The following is a 20,972-nucleotide window of genomic DNA, read 5'->3' as shown; positions in this document are numbered from 1 at the left end:
CTTTTTCAAATGTAAGGCACATAAAGAACACTTAAGCTTGGGTAATAGATGTTCTTTTCTAGTTGCCATTGACATAAATTGACAAAGTCATTTGAAAAGAAAACTTAGTTTTCATGAATATGCAATTTCTGAAAAAGAGTTGACAGATTAGTTCAAGGTAGTATTAATGATATTTGAGTCGTTTACTTTAGTTTTACTAATACAAATGAAATTAATCCGTTTGGTCATTTTTATATAAAATTAATTTTTTGTTCAACCAATTTTTTAAAGACCTCTCCCCTTCCCCACCCCAACTTCCATTTTAGGAGGATTTAGTATTATGAAGAACATCAGTCTACATACCGGGAAAATCTAATTACTTGGCTTTTTGTTACAGTGGTTATTGGCAAACCACTGTTTAATTTTTTTTAATGCTTTTTTAATCTTTGGGTAACAAACTCATGTCTATAGGCCAGCATGGAAAAAACAGACATAGCTGATCATCTTTTTCTTTTTCAGAATATGTAAGTTTCATTGCTGCTCATGTTGATTATTAGCTTTTTCACTTCTTGCAGGACTTTTGTTCTGTGGGGTCTGTCTAGAGTTACATGCACTTTTGTATTCTGCATTCTATAAATTTTACTCATTTGCAATCTTAGCTTTCCCTTGGTGGATATATAGTGAGTGCTACAACGCTCTTGAAACAGACAGGGTTACCCCGTGTAACCCGTGTAACGTGTTAGTAATGTCTCTGTGCGTCCTTTCTTTCGCCGTCTCCTTTACTGCACTCTCGTCTGTCTGACTCTCACAGGAGACATGGATTACAACTGGTGGGACCACACGTCTTGGCATAGCAGTGAGGCATCCCCAATGTCTTTGGTGAGACATGTGGAGCCTTACTATTTAATTTCTGTTATCATTTCACTTTCCCTTTTTATTTACACCTTTGCATGTTTTTTTTTTTTGTATCTTTATTTTTATTTTATTTATTTATTTTTTTTTATCCCACACCTGTAGGGGACAGTCAAAAGGGAAAAAGAAAAACTAGTGAGCAGGCAGTTTTGTCGGACTCTAACACCAGGTCTGAGAGACAAAAGAAAATGATGTACTTTGGTGGCCACTCTTTGGAAGAGGATTTGGAATGGTCTGAGCCTCAGATTAAGGACTCTGGGGTAGATACCTGTAGTAGCACAACCCTTAACGAGGAGCATAGCCATAGTGATAAGGTACTGAGATCGCGGAGCCTGCCTCTTAACCTGCTCGTTTGGTCTTCGTTTGCTCTCTGTCACTCATTGAAACAGAACATAATCAAAGGACAGGGCACTGGAAGGGTCAATGTAGCATTTCTTAAGGTGCAGAAAAGAAAAACAAAACAAAACCAAACAACCAAAATACTTCTTGTTTGCTGTTTTTGTTATTTGACGGCATACCAAAAAAATAAGTAAATGAAAATAAAAATTAGGAACCAAGGATTGTTTTGTTTATGGTCGCGTGAGAGAACTTTGTAATGTTATTATAACTCACAAATATAAAGAATTTTTGGATTGGCTTATTTGAATGCTTGCATATATTTTCCTTGGGATGAAAATTAAATTATTAATAGTTTGAATCCCAGGCAAAGGGAGATAATTGGGTCTATTTGCACAGAAAAGTTGTTTTTCTTTTTTCCCTTTCACTGTCATTTTGCTCTTTTGTTTCATTGTCATAGCATCTTAATGTAGTATTGATTAGTATTAGAGCCATTACCATCTGCTTTGGTATTTATTATTTTTGCTTTTAGTATAGTGAGACTTTTGAAATCTTTTTATCATATAGATATGATTGATGGAACTTGTCTTTTGCCTGCTAAATTTTGCATGAAGATGTGCATGTTACTCTTAGATGACTGTGAAACTGATTACACAAATCACTTACTTTCTTTGACATACATATTACAATGGAATGGTGTCATGATTTTTAAAGAACTTAATTCTGCTCTGAAAAGGAGACAAACTCTTAACATTTCAAGGTTGTTTAACAATGGATGCCACTGAAATGTATAGTAAAATTAATTTACTAAATAGAGCAGAGAACTGAAATAATCAATGAACCTCTGAAAAAGTGAGAAATGTCATCCCCCTCACTTTTGAATTAGATCTATTTCTCCCATGCAATTCAATTGAAAACTTACGCAGGGTTTGTGTATTTTCTGTAAGTTTAATCTACAAACCCATCTTAAGCAAGCCTCTATCATAGTTCGAATTTTATGCTTTAATATAATTTGACCTTTAAATTTGTACTTACACTGTCTTTGAAAGTCTTCCAAGGGTTTGAAGATTAAATTTACATTTTTAAGTGAGTTCAGCTGCATAGAATTTCAATTTATTTTTTTCTGCCTGTGATTTTTAATTAATCTTCAGTATGTGAAGGATTTGGATTTTGAAAAAATATGACATTATAAAGTTGAGGTTAGAGTTATAATGAAATTTATAGTAGCCTTTTGATCAATGTTTTAGAATGCAAACTGGTTTGTGTAATCATAACACTTTAGAAAGCTGAAGTTTAGAGACAATGTACAAGGGATCATTTGTCATAAATATATTAATTTTTTTTGTTTGTTGATATGCAATATGTTAGCATCCTGTGACATGGCAGCCATCCAAAGATGGAGATCGTTTAATTGGTCGTATTTTATTAAATAAACGTTTAAAAGATGGAAGTGTACCTCGAGATTCAGGAGCAATGCTTGGCTTGAAGGTATGTAGTGAATTTATATAAATTTTTTACTCCGTATTCCTTTATAGATTAATCAGAAAAGCAAGGAAAATAATCATTCTTTTTTCCTAAACCAGCTTAGTGGTTTTTTTTTCTATTTTCAAGAATTCAAAAATATTTGCTCTGGTAATCCAATTTTGTTCTAGTGTTTTTAAAATTGTTGCCATTATAATAAATAATACTTATATGTATAATACTTATAATAGATATCTACAATTTAATATTTACCTGTATACTTTTGGAACATAGTACCTTGTATGCACAAACTTGAATCCTAAGTACACAAATCTGTATTTGTGCTTATAGTCTATTAAAAGGATAGTTCATTTACTTAATTACTAAATATGTAAAGATTAACATGTAACATATATTACAATGAATATAATTTTGCATTGATGTAGCAAGATGTGTGTATACTTGTGTGTATGAGAAAATGAGAAGACACTATTTGCAATCTGGAAATCCAATGATACTGTTAGATTTAATGTAAATATTGATTTATGTTTTATTATAAGATATCAGACAACTATTTGGTAAATACACCAAGAGTTCTTTTTGTTTTTGTGCATCTGTATAACAATTTATATATTGTAAAATAGAAGAGTAAATGTTTTAGAGTTAATCCATTGCTCTACACAAGTTGTCCTGTAGAATACAGAAAGTGATACAGATTAGAAACCTTGGGTTATGGGATGGGACATGTAATATTTAGTGGGTGGCTGACTGTGGCTGGCACTCACCCGAACAAGATTACATCATATTTATCACTCATCACAGAAGTAAGCTTAGAAAGTGTCTTGTCCATGGTCACAGAGGGGGTGATGAGAGTGGTATTTAAATACAGGTCTACCATGGGAGTCTTGGCTTGAATTCGAACTATAATAGTTACTAGTTATATGACATTGGGCAATTAAACTCTTTGCCTTGATGCCTCTGTAAAATGGAGATAGTAATACTTATTGAACTATTTTAATAAGATTAAATAAAACAATATACAAACTTTTAGTACAGTGCTTGGCACTCCGTTTAATATCAGCAACAATCATTACATAGTCTATGTAATGAATTATTATCATTAATTTTATCAGGCCAAAATTTTTTTTATTATTTAAGTATGTCAGTTCATAATATCTGTACATTTAATATTCAGAATCAAACAGGAATAAATAGGTAATATCAAGGATTTTTAAATTCATTTTTCACTTAAATTAGAAAAAATTGTTTTAGTCAATGGAGTTTGTTACTATTATTTGTTTGACCTGCTCTAAAATTGGTATATTGATTTAACGGCACTTGGTCAGAACCAAAGTATTTGGAAGCTTAGTTTTTTTCTGTACACCTATGATTCTAACTCATTGTCATCAATACTGTAACATAAAATTGGAAAACTTGGGCTGCAAATAAGTTTACATTAGTTCTGATTAGATTGAGGAAATTATGTAATTTTCTCAGAAAGATTCCTCTTAGTGTTGTACATTATCATTATGCCCAAAAGATATTTACCTGTTGAAATTTTGGAAGGGGTGTCACAATCACAATGAAAGTAGCAAATGTTTTCTTATGATGTTTGAAATCTGTAACTAGAAATGTTTATATAATTACATAGTACTATAATCGTGTTTCTAGAAATTACAATAATCTGTAATGAAGACAAATTCTATGTGGTTTTCAAAGTATGTAACGTTTAAACTAAATATTGGGATATGAAAAAAAAGGCCATTCTTGGGACAGGGACTCACTTTCTAGTAATCACACTATATTTTAAAGGTTATTTTTATTTGTCATTGTCTTGAAAGTTGCAAGCGGTAGGGTTTTTTTTATCCCTTGAATCTTCAACTATGTTCATTTGACAATATTCCTGTTTTAATACTTTCCTCTTTTAAACAGGTTGTAGGAGGAAAGATGACTGAATCAGGTCGGCTCTGTGCATTTATTACCAAAGTTAAAAAGGGAAGTTTAGCTGATACTGTAGGACATCTTAGACCAGGTAGGATTCTAGCTTTGATTATTTACATTTTAAATGGTTCAGCTTGAGTAGTTAGGGAAAACTCATCCTCATTTAAAAGTGATTTGATAAGTAACAAATAACTCATTTAAACTAAATATAAATCCTTATTAGTGGAAAGATTGCACTATTATTTCTTGAGTCACATTAGATGCAAAGGTTTTCATATTACCGATCTTATTTTTTTTGTTGCTAGATATTCCTATTCTGTATCCAGTCTTAACCTATTTTGTTTTCCATAAACCATTTTCCCTTTAAAAAAATTCCAATATAGTTTAGGAAACAAAACTTTGTGTACAAATACATATTATCTCTAAATCTCCTTGTCACACTTTATCATTCTTTATCTCTGTGGTAATGGATACTACTGGAGAGATTTTGAGTGCTTTAGAGAGGATTTGCTAAGATGCTAAGTTTTAAGTTTTTTAGGGTGAATTTAGGTCAGGTACTCAGCTACAAATAAATTAAGAAACCTATCATGCAGTGATAAAACCTTCAAAGCGGAAGCTGATCTTAATACTAGAATTAGAATTTCTATTAAGAAATTATGAAGATAATTTTTATGTAATATTTTCCCCTCTGATCTTATCCTTTGGATTAAATATACTAATTATTCTGGTCATTGAATTTTATACTACTGGAGTTGTTCTCATTTTCTTATTCCATAATGGTGATTTTAATTTTATTCTATGGAGTTCATTACAGCTTAAGACTGCTTTTATTTCAAATTCATTTTATAGAATGAGTTTTTCTCTCTAAGATTATCATTACTAACAAACTATCTAGGTGATGAGGTGTTAGAATGGAATGGAAGGCTATTGCAAGGAGCCACATTTGAGGAAGTATATAACATCATTCTGGAATCTAAACCTGAGCCACAAGTGGAACTTGTTGTTTCAAGACCTATTGGGTGAGTTAGTTGAGTAATTATACGTGTATAAAGTTTATTGTCTAGTGACAGCTCATAACATGCAAATCAAAAATATCTGATAGCCTAAAAATAAGTGATTGTCATTTATTCAGTGGTAGATGTATCATTTTATATTAGTTTAAAATATGAGCTTCTATAAATGATACACTGCTAAAATATTTAATTAATAATTCTTATAACTCTCACTGAAAGCACTTCACTAAAAATCATGACATCTTTTTACCTGATCATGCTAGAATATAAAGTTAATTGTAAAAGACAAAATATTTAGCTGTTATGTTAGCTTAGTAGTTTTGTAGATGACTAAAGGAGTTAGTAGAAAAGGACTATAGTTGACAATGACTTTTAAAAGAGGGTACAGGAACTATGCTCCTCTACATTGTAAAGATGAGGATCGATTGCATTATGCAAAGTTTTCATATTTTCTTGAAAATGGACATTTCAGTGTAGAAAAGAGAGGGTCTACATCCATACTATTACCAGATAGAGGGGGCAATTTAAGGAAATGCATAGTTATCTTTAAGGAAATGAATAGAAAATAAACAACTGTGAAGTATTCTTTGGATTTCTAAATTGCTACCTAAAGATTAAATTAATAATTTGTAGACCTCTCTGGTGGCACAGGAGTTAAAGTCTCAGCCCTATAAAGTTATTGCCAGCCACTGCAGCATGAGTTCTAATTCTGCCAGGGAGGTAAACAAAATAGCACAGCAGACCTCTTCTATCTCCCCTACTGTTCCTCTCAGCAGTGAATTTCAGTAGATCCACCAGCTCTGCTTCCCTCTCTGTCTCTGGTGAACCTTCTCACGCCCCCATCCTCTGACCTATACTTTAGTTCTTGTATGCATAAGTAAATAAAAAGGTTAAATTAATAATTTCCAAAACTTGTCAGTAAATACATATCTTTGCACCTATAACAATTATTGTTTTCACAGTGTATCCTTTATGGAAACTCATATTTTAAACTCACATAAAGTGATCCATCTGTCACTAAATAAATGTAATAGAAAAATATGTAAACTGACAATGAATTATTAAATGCATGCTTTGGGTAAGAGAACTCTAGAATGGAAATATAGAAATTCTTCCTTGTCATAGAATCCTAGTGTTCATTTCTTACTTAGGAAAGATTAGACTATAAAAAGTAGATAGTACTATATCAAACTATATTATTTTGATCTCTTTATGCTAGACAAATGATTTTAAGATGATAATTTATTTTCATTGAAATACATCTCTCAATCTAATAAATCCGACATACAAAATTACATTTATTTCCCACTTTGTCTTTTTATTTTACTTTGTTTTGTAATATTATAGAGCTATAACTCCTCAACTTAGTGTATTAGTCAAATATATTTGTTGGCATTAAAGGAATTGCTAATCATATTTTTGTTTAATATTGTAAATATTGTTTCATATGTTTTTCTGAATGATCCTAGCCAGTAACCACTCCTGGAAAATCTCAATATATATAAATGCAGTAACAAGAAAATTTCGTTATGGCCCCAATAAGAAGCATTTTATGTTTTCCACAGCTAACATTAAAATGAATGTTAGCTAAGAAATCAGATTGGTACACCAGTTGGGAAGTTGGGTACAGAGTCTTTTTCCATTTTTGTTGTAGTGATATTTTAGTTTTCAGTGTTGACTTAGAATTACAACAGGTAAAAGTAGAGAGGACCAGGAGTAACATATATCTCTAAAATTTATCTTGACTACAGAAATTATGTAGAATGGATTGTGTAGTGATGCACCTAGAACACTAAGTGCATGATTTTAAAAATCTGCTATAATGCAAATAAATTTTAATTCCTTTTAAGTAGTCTGGATTAGCCTAGAATATTTTTATAAGTAAATAAAATATTACAGCTTTATAACTTATATAGTACTACTATCATATACAATTTTTTTATTTTATACTATTTTATAGTAAAGATAGATTATATGATCAAAGCAAATTGCACTAAATTGTTGAGACAATTTCTTGTTTATTTTTCCTATCTTTTCAGAGATATACCTCGAATACCTGATAGTACACATGCACAATTGGAGTCCAGTAAGTTTAATTTATTCTAAAAGAAAATACTATTAATAATGTCATTCATCAGGGATCAAATGAAGTATTTTATCTATTGATACAAAGTAAGAATTATCATATTGGTGTTGTCAGCTATCTAATATTGAGGTGGAAAAATTAGCTTCATTTTGTGGGAAGTATAAAAATTCCTTAATATTTTAAGACTTAAAAATATGTATATATGTTATTTATTTATTATTGGGGTAATGTTGATTTATAACACCATATATGATTTAGATGCATAAGATCACACTTCCTTACATACATGACAGCACACGCTACCCATCACCAAGACATCCTTAGTTCTCTACCATAGCTCAATTGGGCCCCCTTCCCATTTTATTCTCCCTTTGTTCTTTCCCCCATTGGTTTCCTACCTATGTTTTCTTCAATGAAATTGATAGTTTTGGACCTCACATTCATGTCTTTATTTTGTGGAAAATATGAGATGGTGATTGATCAAGTTTCATTATTTTGTATGCTACTGTCCAGTTCTCACAATAACATTCATTGAAGAGACTCATGACCCCTTTGCCAAATGTGTGTGCATTTGTTTCTGGGCTCTCAATTTTACTGCATTAGTCCATACCTTTTTTTTTTGTCCAGTACCATACTGTTTTGATTACTATAGCTTTGTAGTATAACTTGAAACTTGTGTTGCTTTTTGGGGGTCAGATTGCTTTGGCTACTTATGGTGTTTTTTGGCTCTATATCCATTTCAGTAATTTTTGTTCTATTTCTTCAAAGAATGCCATTGAAACTTTGATAGAGGAATAACATTAAATGTCTGCTTTGCTTTGGGTTACATGGCCATTTTAAGAATATTAATTCTTTCTATATTTAGTAATTATTTTTCTGGCTTTTTTTGCATCTTCTATTTCTTTTAGCAGTGCCTCACAGTTTACATTATTGTTTTCTTGATCTCTTTCTCAGGTAGTTTGTTATTTATTTCAAAATGCCACTGATTTTTGTAACCTACTACTTTACTCATTTATTATTTCAAATATTTTTTAATAGAGTCTTCTGGAATTTCTAAGTATATTATCATATCATCTGCAAATAGTTAATGTTTAACCTCTTCTTTCCCAATATTGTTATGTTTTATATCTTTCTCTTGCCTAATTGTTCTAGCTAGGATTTTCAATACTATGTTGAACAGTAGTGATGGAAATGTACATCTTTGTCTTGTACCAGAGCTTATTAAAAAAACTTTCAGTCATTTACGGCTGAGTATATGGATTTGTCATATGTGTTCTATATTATGTTGTTTTATGTTCCACCTATCCCCAGTTGCTGAGAGTTTTTACATAAATGGTTATTGAATTTTATTAAAGGCTTTCTCTGTGTCTTTTGATAGGCTCCTATAACTTTCACTTTAATTGAATTGGTGAATAATCTTGATTGAGTTTTGGGTGTTGAACCATCCTTGTATCCCTAGAATAAATCCTGTATATACGCCTTTTGATATATTTTAAATTTGATTTGGTAAAATTCTGTTGAGGTTTTTGCACATATATTCATCAGGGATATTAGTGTATAATTTTCTGTTTTTGTGATGTTGCTGTCTGGTTTTGATATCAGAGTGATACTGGCCTCATTGTAAGTGTTTGGAAATATTCATTCCCTCTCTCATTTTTTGACAAGGTGGAGTTTGACAAGGTTAGGTTCATCTTCGAAGGTTTTGTAGAACTCCCTTGTGGAGTCATCTCAGCCCGGACTTTTGTTTTGGAAGACTTTTGTTTCCCAGGATCTTTAATTGTCTATAGTCATTTCACAGAATGATGCCTCTGATGAGTGGGGTATTGGTCCTGGTAAGGGCTAGTATTTAAGAACTGGGATCATAGGATACTGAAAGCTATCCTCCAGTGAACACCAAAGGTTCATGTTTTATATAGTAAATAGGGTACGATATACTATATATACCTTATAGTGGCTATCTACAGTGACCCCCATCCTAGGCTAGCTCTTCAGCCAAAACATCTTGCACAGTCTAGATCCTGTCTCAGCCTCTAAACTGTGGTTAAGCAATAGATGTAACATTGGATGGGGACTATAGTGGATCAGGGCACAAACTGGTATTGTTCTCTTTGCCTTTCAGGTATCAACCCTCACCTTGGAATGCATACTTCTGTTTTTAAGATCCATTTACGTGGTCAATGCAACCATTTATTTGGTTGTTATCTTGATCTTGGCCCTGGCTAGTCATAAGGCAGGTGCTTCACATATCACAGATGCACTGAAAATAATAGCTTCTTCTATTGGAAGACAAAGATTATTTGATAGGGTCCTCACCTCCAGTTTGGACTGTCACTGTTCTTTTTGGGGGAGCATCAGACTAACAATTGCCTCTGGTATCCTGAACCTTACAGATCTTCAGTGGTGCATTCTCTGGCTTTTACACTGATTCTCTGTACTTTTTCGCCAGCATAGTGATCAGGTTTTAAAGTCCCTGAATTGGGTTGTATTCTTACATTAAAAGCACAGAGAGGCTCAAGGAATCAGTCATCTCTTCTCCTAGGTTATATTGTCCCAGATTAATTAATTTTTTTTCCTATCCCCTTTCACTGTGCTATTACTTTGAGCATATAATAGGCATTTGTTTATCACTCTAGTGTTGTTGCCTTTATTTGGATGTAATTTGTTTGTAAATATGTGAAGGAAGTGAGCCCAACATCTTCACTCTGCTGCCATCTTACCAGATTGAGTATAAGTTTCTTTAAAGTTTGTACCAGAGGGTAAAATCCTGTGGAATGACATCATATAACCGATTTGATTTAGTATCTTTACCTTTGTTCTAAATCACTCCATTATATGTAATAATAATATCATCATCATTTATATTTTAATGGGTTGCAGCAGTTGTACACTAATCACACATAAACTTCACAACAATCCTATGAACAAGTTAAGATTTTTATTCACATATATTATGTCACTCTGATAATGTATAAGCAACGTGGAACCTTTGTCTTATTACAGATATTTCAAAAGTTCCTAGGCTACACTTTTGTCATTATCACAGATGAATCAGAGGTCTTTTCTCAAAATAGATTTAATCCTTCACTCTTTAAATGTTGACAAATAGGTCTCTTATATTCCATATATCCTTATATTCCAAAGAGCTTAGTATAAGCTCTTCATATAGTTAGCATATGAAGAGAGTACAGAGAATACATTCTCTTCATATTGTTTTAATTGTCATATGATCTTTAATAAGTTTGTATGATCAAAATGCTCTATCATTGTCCCTTCATTCTTGAATGTTTAAGAAATATGCTTTGTCTTTCTGCTACTTGAAGCTTAATATATAAAAAGAATAGAACTTACTTCTAGTTACAAAATCTCCACTTTTTCTACTTCTGAATACTGTTAAATGGTACTTTTGATTTTAAGACATGCAGTTTCCCACTCATTTTACGCTATACTCTGTGTAAGATGTGATTTTTATCCACTTGATTTTTAGGCAGACACTTTACAGTTTCATTTCCAACACTAATTTCTATTTGACATTTGGCCCTATTCATATATCCATTCACCTACTTTACATCTTTTCTTAGATGTCTCAGAGGTATTGCAAGGTCACTGTGTTCAAACAACTTTTCCATGCATTCCCTAAAATAGGGGACTTCTGCAGTATTTCGTCTCAGCAAATATCAGCACTGACCTGTTCAGAGAGCACAGCAGACACATGGGGCTTTTTATGACCTCATATATAGTTATAAAACTTGAAACCTTACTGTTTCCCCTTTCTTTCCTTATCTCTCACATCTATTTATTTTGGTAAGTGTTCTCTGATAATAACTCATTCTCTGATATCACCTGAGATTCTTTCTATTCCATTTTCACTACCTTTGCTAGATTAGATTCCACCAGTTCTTAGCTGTTTTCCATCATTCTTACTCAATCCACATTTTGAGTAAGTGGTAAAATCATCTTCCTGAATGTTTTTTTTTTTTTTTTTTTACCTCACAAGCTGAACATGGATAATGTTTCTAGTACCAAAATGCATAGCGTAGAACTCCATTTTTTCCCCTCAACATTTCATTAACTTCATTTTTATTCACTTTCTGATTTGTGCCCTTCTCCTCCCGAGAAGTCTTTCATTCATATGACTTCTGGAGATTGTCGGCCTGTTTTTTCTGCAACTCTGTGATCTTCTTTTCATAGTTCTTCACTTCCTTGCTACCCAGCTGGTTTGTTATAGTGTTTTTTTTTTTTATAGTGGTTAAAAATTTTTCTTCCTGGAAACATTTCATAATTAACATTCTGGTATTTATGTCTTTAGCATGACAAATTTAGGCCATTCTTAAGTTGCCTTATTGATTTTGGTTTTACTTTTTTTTCTTTCTGTTTCTATTTTTTAAATCTATGTTATTATAACATATGGGTTTAGTACACATAACAGACAGAGTATCTAAATCCCCAGCTATACTTCTGTTTCTTCTATAACTGGCATAGAAAATAGTTTACCTTGGGTCTTAAGAGAATCCCTAAACTATACTTATGCTCAGAAAAAAACCTTATTATATTTGATACTCTGTAACTAAGAACATCATCTGTATAATGACATTTTGTGAACATTCACAAGTAATTTAAAAGGTATATGGCAAAGATTATAAAGTGCTAATAAAGAATCATTGTATATCATTCTGTATGTATAATTACTATTTCAGGTTCTAGCTCATTTGAATCTCAAAAAATGGATCGTCCTTCTATTTCTGTTACCTCTCCCATGAGTCCTGGCATGTTGAGGGATGTTCCACAGTTCTTATCTGGACAACTTTCAGTATGTAATCACTAAATTAATTTTTCTTTTTGAAATATTAAGTAGTGTCTACTATCAGATGCTTGTTTGTTTGTAAGCCAAGTTCTTCATACAGTATATCTGTTTTCAGCCATAAACTTTATTATTCTTAGTGACTTTAATTAATTAAATTCAACTAACTATTCAGCATAGTGCTTCCTTTATTATAGATAATGTTTATGGAATTTAATGAGTTAAATTTGTGAAGATGAATAAAATATTTTTTTCACCATAGTAATATATTTTCAAAATTCAAGGTCATGATTTTTACTCAGCACCTTAAAATGACTATGATTTGTAATTTACTCTTAAGATAAAAATACTATACTCTCAAATGTGATATATTTAATAAAAGAAAACATTTATATATTCTTCCTTAATTTTCTATCTTAAAGAAATTTAAGAGGAATTTCGTAGTAGTCATTGGGGTAGAAATATTGCCCTGAAATATCTTGATATTTGAGATGCTCTTGTCAACAAACAAAACTAAGTAAATGGGGAAATAACATGGATTACTGAGCATACCAGATGATTTTATATTATCCCCAATTTGAGCAATTTATATTAAAGATTATAAATTCAGTTGCACATTTTCTGTCTATACTAGAATTTTACAATTTAAAACCCTCATTTTCTAAGTTAATTTCCTCAGTCATTATTCCCCTTTTAAACCATTAAATATTAAAATTTATCTAATTTGTTTTAGGAACACACAAGTTAAAATTGTGAATAACGCTGATGGATCATTAAACTTGAGATCCTATGAGTTTTACAACTTTAGATTCTCAAAATGAAGAAATTGAACTTTGAATAAAAATGTTATAATCAAAGCTAAATAATTCTTGTAATAATGTGTTAGTAGTAGTAGAAAAAGCTTTTTGTTCAAATAAAAATTTATTTTGCGGGGAGAAAGATGTGTTTAATTTTTGCTGAAGAAATTTCATTGATTAGAAGGAGATATAAGTAGTATAAACAAAATTAACATTAACAATTATTGAAAAAGTCATTAGACTTGTCTAGAATGGTACTGATTTGAAATCAAAAGTGACAATAGCAAGAGTCATGCAAGAAAAGGTGAGATACTATTAGGAGTTTAGAAATGTCTGGCTAAATGAATTTCTTTTTTTTTTTTATTCTCCTTTCCTTTCTTTTTATAAACAGAGTGAGCTTTTTCATTTGAGGACAATGATCTATTTTCTGTAATACATAACATCTTTCTACTTATTCTCTTACATATATTGACAGCATAGATGTTGTCATTTATAGTTACAAATGCTTATCTTTTCTTCAACCATTTTAGAAAGTGCCAATAAATGTTAGTTGTTTATTATTATTAATGTTCTGTTTGAATAGTCCATATTTAATAATGCTCTGGTTGATTGGATGATGCCAGTAAATAACTAAAATCTGTGTGAGAGAGTCTGTGTGTGTGATTGGCTTCAGTTGATGGAGGAGGAGCAGAAATTAGATTTCCATAATAAGTAAGTACCTCTTTGTTATCTCATTTGAAATCCCTGGGCTCTACTAGAAATAGAATAGACTGGAAGATGAGTATGGTGTAAACACTTACACAGATTTCAAGTATGGTTCAAAATGAATATGGTAAGACTTAAATATTTGGAAATAAAACTTAAAAGTTTTATTTTTAAGTGGGAAATTACAGTATTCAAATTTATATGACTTTATAATGATTTTATATTATCCCCAGTTTGAGCAATTTATATTAAGGCTTAAGTGGGAAGTATGTTGGTTTTAAGTCCATGAAGTTGTAATTTATAATGTGAACCCATTTTATTATTTTATCACAACTTCGAAGGGTCTTATAAGATAATGTTTATTAATATAATATATATTTGTGTTAGTGAATCTAGAATATGCAGTTAAACAAATAAAAAAATAAAAATCACTTATAATCCTGCTACTAAAATAAAGCCATTCACATACATAAGATTTTTAAATAAAACTGTAATCTTTCTATACTTTTTGGAATCTGATTTTTTTTTTGCTTATTTTGTGATTTTCATTAATTAAAGTTTTTTCTTAAACATATTTCTTAAAAATTGCTTTTTAATGATTTTCAATAGCTATTTAACATTATTATAATTTTCACTATTATAGGAATTTTACTTGTTTTAACTTATATTATTATAAATAGTGATGCCATGGAAATCCTTGAATATATATTTTGCATACTTTTGATTTTGTTAGTACAAAAGTATTGTGGCAGATAACTTTCTGGAACTAAAATTAACCTAAGAAAAATTTTAAGATACTTGATAATTATTGCCAAATTTTTCACACAGAATGTTTACTGAGTTAAACTCTCCAATCTTTTTTTCAAGAAATGTGTTAAGTTCTGAGCCTGGGCCATCTATGCTGGTTGCGGGAATCCAACAGTGAATAATATAGACACGGATTTTTGTCTTCAGAAATTTAATTTTATTTTTGTTCTTTGCATACAGGAAAACATAAGCAAGGTACCTTCCTGGACATAGTATTTCCCTTTATTTTTAACCCTTTTCCTGACAAGTTGGAGACAGTTTGTTTTAATGATATAGAGGCTGGATATTTGCGTGTACAAATATCACCCTTAAGGAAAATTCCTTTAGGAAGTCACAAGGCAACATTACAATTCATATATCCTTCTCATTTACCTTTGGGTATTTTGCTTTTAGTGAGATTTTTACTTTGGTTTTTGACTTACAAAATCTTACCATTGCTAATGCCTGAGAATGAAAAATAATTTTAGTAGTATATGAGCTGATCTTCCTGATATATTCATGTCAGCTATCATGAACTGATAGCTGTTTTTAAAAAGAAACTAGCTACATAGTAGAAATTTGTCATTTAAATTTTCATGCTTGAGCCTGTTGATGGTTTAAAAAAAAATGTGTGCAGTTTATTTCATCTCCATTATAGAATTCTGTTGCCTCCTATTATGATTCTCAGGCGTAGCTATGAAAATGCCATTAATGCATTTGTGAGAACATCAATGTCAGTTCAGGCTTTTGTCCCCATGACAGCCTGTTCAGTGTCAGCACCCCTTATTTTTATTCCTGCTGAAATTTGGCTTTCTTCCCTAATTTAGCTCTTTCCTTCTTTGGAGGATTACTTTATAATTCTCCAGATATTTTGAAGTTAATTTGCAGTTACTGGCAAGTTTTTTTTTTTTGATAGACTGTTAAGTAAATTATAGCTTTCAACTCTATTGAAAATGAAAAATGACTCAGAACTCTTCCTTTCTATAGGAACACATTGATTCTTATTGACACATGAAAATTTTTTACTTTATTTTTCTAAATTATTTGATTATTCTTCCAACTCCAATTTTAGTGATTAGTTGGTAATATAGTTACAGGATGAATGATATCCATTTTATATGCCCATTTATAGGGAATAAGTAACTGAAGAATAGGTAGGTATTTGTATCTCCTTAGACATGCTTTCTAGAAATAAAAGTGGGGTTTTAAACACTTTCTTTCATACTTCTTTGTCACATCTTGTTATTCCAGAGATACTGTATAAAAAGAATATCCTTAAAGTAGCTGTGTGGTATCAGAAGGTAACATAGAAGTGCAAGGTGAACTGTGGTATACACATCCAAATTCCTCATTTGTATAAGGCTGAAGTGTTGTACATATTAGACAGTTTACGCTTGAAATAAATGCATTAGTATTAATTACACATGGCACTGAGATAAGCAAACTGCACCTTCTCTACATGGAACATCCAGATCTGTAGACAGAAAACTGCTTAGTAGTTGCCAGTAGCTGGGCCAATGGGGGTGGGGGGTGACTGCTTTCTAGGTACAGGATGTTCTGTTGTAATGAAAAGTTTTGAAACTAAACTGAGATATGATGGTTGTCCAACATTGTGAATGCATAAAATGCCACTTTATCTAGATAAAGTGTAATTGTATATATGATGTTATTTGAATTTCAATTTTAACAAGCTAGTGAAATATACGTTTTATAACTAATTTTCATGCATGAATTTATGGATGAATATTAGAAATGTTAGATAATTAGTTTTAGCTCATGGGTTAAAAATGAGTTGCTCATCTGAGAACATTTCAGAAGATGCAAAAATATTTGAAGGATTAATTTATTTCAGTGTACTATTCCTTTCAAAATAAATATCTTCCACTATCTTGATATTTTGGTCGAAAACAGGTAGAAGATGTGAGAGGACAAAGAAAGTGAAATCTATTTCTAAATAGATTTTGTTATTCCTGTCAGCATGCCTAGTTAATCTCTCTGAATTTCATACATCGCTCTCCATTTACTAGAAAATTGTCCACCTGGGATTTTCCAGACAGATGTTGGTAGAATTGCATATCTGAACATTTCTTTCTTTCTTTAAAAGTGTTAGCACACAGAAAGAAAGATATTTACATTTGAGATGGTTGGTTTTGGAGAGAGAGATAACTGGTGATTAACAACAGTCTGCTTTTCAGGTCTTTCCTTCATGTTTCAGATCTGTTTGAACCAGTGTCTGTCTGATGATAGTTAAATTGGGCAACAGTCTTCTTGGTCCCTTTCAACTGTTTTTATAACTTATCAATATAAAAGTCTGAGGGTTTAACTACTAATTACACTGTGAATTAGATATGAGAGAGATTCATGAGTATCATTAGGCATTCAAGGGAATCTGGTGAAAGAAAGAGAATTTTAAATGCCTAAAATCCATTCCCAAACCCAGAGACAATTTGATCTGATTTTGTTCCTGATTTAACTATTGGCATGCCTTAAGAAGTCATAGAATTTCTGATGATTGTGGTATCTTTTGGAAACTGTTTCAAAATGAAATCAGAGTAAGTTTGAAGAGAGGATAGTTTGTTTTTTGCTTTTAAGAATTTGAAATACAGTGACTTATCCAGAACTTGGGCTCTATTTTCTGCTTTTACGTTGTCTTTTTATTTTGTATGGGCAAGTGTATCTCCCACTTTTTTACATCGCTGTTTCCTCATCTACAAATTGGAGATAACAGCAAGTATCTCATAGCACTATTGGAGGTAATAAACTACCATTAACTTTCAGTAAATGCCTGGGAAAGTTTTGAAATGGTATAAATAAAAAGAAATAAGACATGATCATATTTAATATCAATAAACAGAGTTATCTTGAGGGGCCCATAATAAAGTTTTGACATTATATTTAAATACTGGATCCTGGAATAGGTACATAAATATGAATCAGTTAATCCAATGGGTTTAGCACTTTTTTCTCATACTATTTTTATTCATCTAAGAAATTCTAAAGATGATTTAGCTTTTTTTTAATTTTTGTTAGATTATCCATTTTGGAGAAGTCACACAATTACATCTGTGGATGACTTTCACTAATAATTCAAAAATAGATTTTCATCTAACTTCTTTCTGGACAGTAATTTTTTTCTACATAATGCATCTAAGGGTGAAACCTGAAATGTCTTGACTCTGGGTCTTGTTTGCACACTCTATTTTAGACTAGATAAACCTGACCTGAACATTTTTTTTTTCTTTCAGTCTTTGTTCATGTTATATTGTTATATTTAAAAAATGACTTTTTTTAATATTTGATGTAATCTTTATACATTTGAGCATTTTGACAAGCTTTACTCATTTTGCTGATGTACTTAACTTATATTTTGTCATGAAAACTAACTGTATTTAAAGGTCAGTTGTATGTGTTTGTTTTACTTTTGGTCTTTTAGTTCTAGTGTGTTGTCCTTTTTGGTTTTGTTTTATTGCTTTTTTCTTTAATTTTGCTTACCAGAGCCAAAGCCTTAGTAGAAGAACAACGCCTTTTGTTCCTAGGGTTCAGGTAAAGGCCTTCTCTGCCTGATAGAAACTAAAGTTGTGTTTTAGCCCTTATTTGTATGTTTTTGGAAAATGCGTAGTAGGAAAACTTTTTGTATGTTGCTCCAAACCATATTATTGATGTTAAAATCATTTTATTAGCCAGCTTGTAAATTTCTGCATGGGAATTAAATACACTACAAATTTAAAGAGACAATCTTTGTTAGCGATTTTACGTGATGAACAGAATGTTGAAACTCACAGGTGTCAGAGTGACTTTTAATGCAGGTTCCACTCTGTGTGTAACCTTGGCAGAAATAGCTAATTTTATAATGTTGATATTTTCCTTTATTACACTAAGGTTTCTGTCTCTTTAAATCATTCATTGTATCATTTACATTCCCCATTCTCTTGCATTTTCCAAGCAACACTCCTTGAGGAAATTGGCAAATGAATTTGTACCTCATCTTAAATATGAATTCTTTGCATAAAATATATAGGTTCAACTTGTAGGAATTTTATTAATTTGAAGTAACAGAATAATAGTCCAAAAAAAACTTGCTGGGTTATTTTGTCTATATTTTGTAAAGTAATTCCATTTAATTTTACTATAATGCTTGGGTACAAGTTGTTTGCCACTTTTCATTAGGAATCTCTTATATGGTAAAACAACGTGAATATAGTTTTCAAAGAAAATAGCATCATTCTTTCCTTGCTTTGTTGCATGTTTTTTAGTTGTTGTTCTGGTTTTGAATATTACTAATTTAGTTTCAATTTAAAAAATTAAAATCGTTTTCATTAATATTACAGAATGTAAAATATTTACTTGTGCCTGAGGTTCTATTCAGGAAATTAAAAAATGTTATATAGTAAACCAGAATGATAACTACATTAGAACAATTAAAGTTAGACCAATAACTTATTAATAAAGAGAGGTACAATAAGGTGTCATATCTGCAATTGTCAAAGTATATTTGTTATATTTTGGTGAATCAACAGATATATTTTAATCATTCTTTTTAAAAGCAGAGATAAGAAATTTGGGCATGAGATACAAATAATCTAGCTAATAAAGTAATTCTGCTTTGATGATGTGAACAGGATATCTATTAAAAACTTCAATGTAAATCCTATAATGTAAAGTGAAAACTAGAGCAATTGATCAAATGCCCAATATAAGACAATTTATAAGAAAGTGCAGTTTTGAAGCAATCATTAAAATTAAAATGTGCCTGTTTCATATCTAAATTATTTTAATATCTATATATTTACAGTATAATATTATAAATATTAAAGTATTTTTATAAAAATACAAGTCATAAACCATATATCTTTGTGAGAAGGAATGCTATTAGTAAGTGATATTTTTGGTTTTCCATGGCATGAGAAATTAAAATTAAAATGAATACCTATTTTATCACATATATGAAATATCACAAAGGTTTAGCTCTAGTGACTTTAGAGAGGCAAAAATATTCCTCAGAAAATGGCAACAAGTGCTTAGTTTCAGTCTTTTAAAAAATTAAAGCTCACAGAAATCAGACTGGTCCAAAGTTAGTGAGCTATTTCAACTGGTTGTTCTATCAGTCATAGATTAAACTCCTTGTTCTACCCTTCCCCCATGCAAAAACAAAATTATAATAGAAATCAATTACTTACTCCAAAAATTATGCTTTTAGACTAATAACCCTGTTTCTTTGTTTCTTAAGTGTAAAGTTTTTGAAAAACATTTTTTAGCCTTTCAAATTGTTTTTCTTTGAGGTAACCTAATACTCATGTCATTATCTTCAGGAAATGACTTTTAATGTCATGGAATAACAAAGCCATGTTTTGTTTTGTTTTGTTTTTGTATTGCTATAAGAAATAGAGAATATCAGAAATTAGTGTGGTTTTAGTGACACATTTTAGAGGAATCTTGATGTTACGTGACATCATCTGTTTTACTCATATATGAGAAACTCCTGTATCTCTTTCCTTTTTGTTTTCCCCTCATGTCATTTGCCAGACAGTTTGCCTCCCTCTCTGACTTATCCTTATCTGTATCTATGTTCTAACATTGGTAGGCACATGAATATTTGAGAAGTTTTCCCCACTCAAATATCTGAGAATTTTTGTGCAGTTTGTGTAGCCCTAGTCTATCGCCATCATTCTCAAACTTTAAAGCCCAACAGTATTATCTGGAGGACTTGCTAAAGGTGCAAATTCCTGGGCTTCATTTGATCGAATAGGTGTAAAGTAAGTTTCTTTAAAAAAATTAAACCAGGTAATACTGATGTAGGTGGTTTTGTGAATCACAATTTAAGAAACACTTTCTAGAGTCTTCTTCTATATAGCAACTCTTACTAGTATAACTTTTGGTTACACAATAGAACAGTGATACCTGGATGAAACCTAAGGACTAAACACAATGTGAGGAATAGCGATTATTAGTATAATTTAAAAAAAAATAATGTTTATTATATTTATTCTTGTAAGAAGACTAATTCTATTGGACCAGAAATAAAAGACAGGAGTGTGTACACACACACACACACACATATAAATATTGGGCCATCAGTCTTGCTCCCCTGATTTAAAGTCTTGCTTATTCTCTTGTAGTCCTTTAAGAAATGAAATGAAGAACTCAACAAACCCATGTCA

General features: G+C 31.0%; 1 protein-coding gene across 6 annotated transcripts in view; it reads left to right on the top strand.

Moving 5' to 3' along the window:
• RIMS2 (regulating synaptic membrane exocytosis 2) overlaps window positions 1-20,972 on the top strand; it is a 418,309-nt gene that overhangs the window by 199,218 nt on the left and 198,119 nt on the right. For 3 of the 6 annotated variants that reach the window (XM_012723001.1, XM_012722998.1, XM_004679671.2), the window contains 6 exons: window positions 997-1,205; window positions 2,596-2,715; window positions 4,621-4,720; window positions 5,525-5,648; window positions 7,682-7,728; window positions 12,423-12,535. In XM_012723001.1, coding sequence (XP_012578455.1) covers window positions 997-1,205; window positions 2,596-2,715; window positions 4,621-4,720; window positions 5,525-5,648; window positions 7,682-7,728; window positions 12,423-12,535 — 713 coding nt within the window. Of the gene's footprint in view, window positions 1-790; window positions 859-996; window positions 1,206-2,595; window positions 2,716-4,620; window positions 4,721-5,524; window positions 5,649-7,681; window positions 7,729-12,422; window positions 12,536-20,972 lie in introns of all 6 variants that reach the window. The other 3 variants (XM_012722997.1, XM_012722996.1, XM_004679672.2) reach the window with 1 other exon arrangement.

Source organism: Condylura cristata, unplaced genomic scaffold, assembly GCF_000260355.1.
Source record: "Condylura cristata isolate star-nosed mole 26May11 unplaced genomic scaffold, ConCri1.0 scaffold00009, whole genome shotgun sequence".
Lineage (NCBI taxonomy): Eukaryota > Metazoa > Chordata > Mammalia > Eulipotyphla > Talpidae > Condylura > Condylura cristata.
The sequence above is the reverse complement of the archived record's forward strand: the minus strand, read 5'-3'. Positions and strand labels throughout refer to the sequence as shown.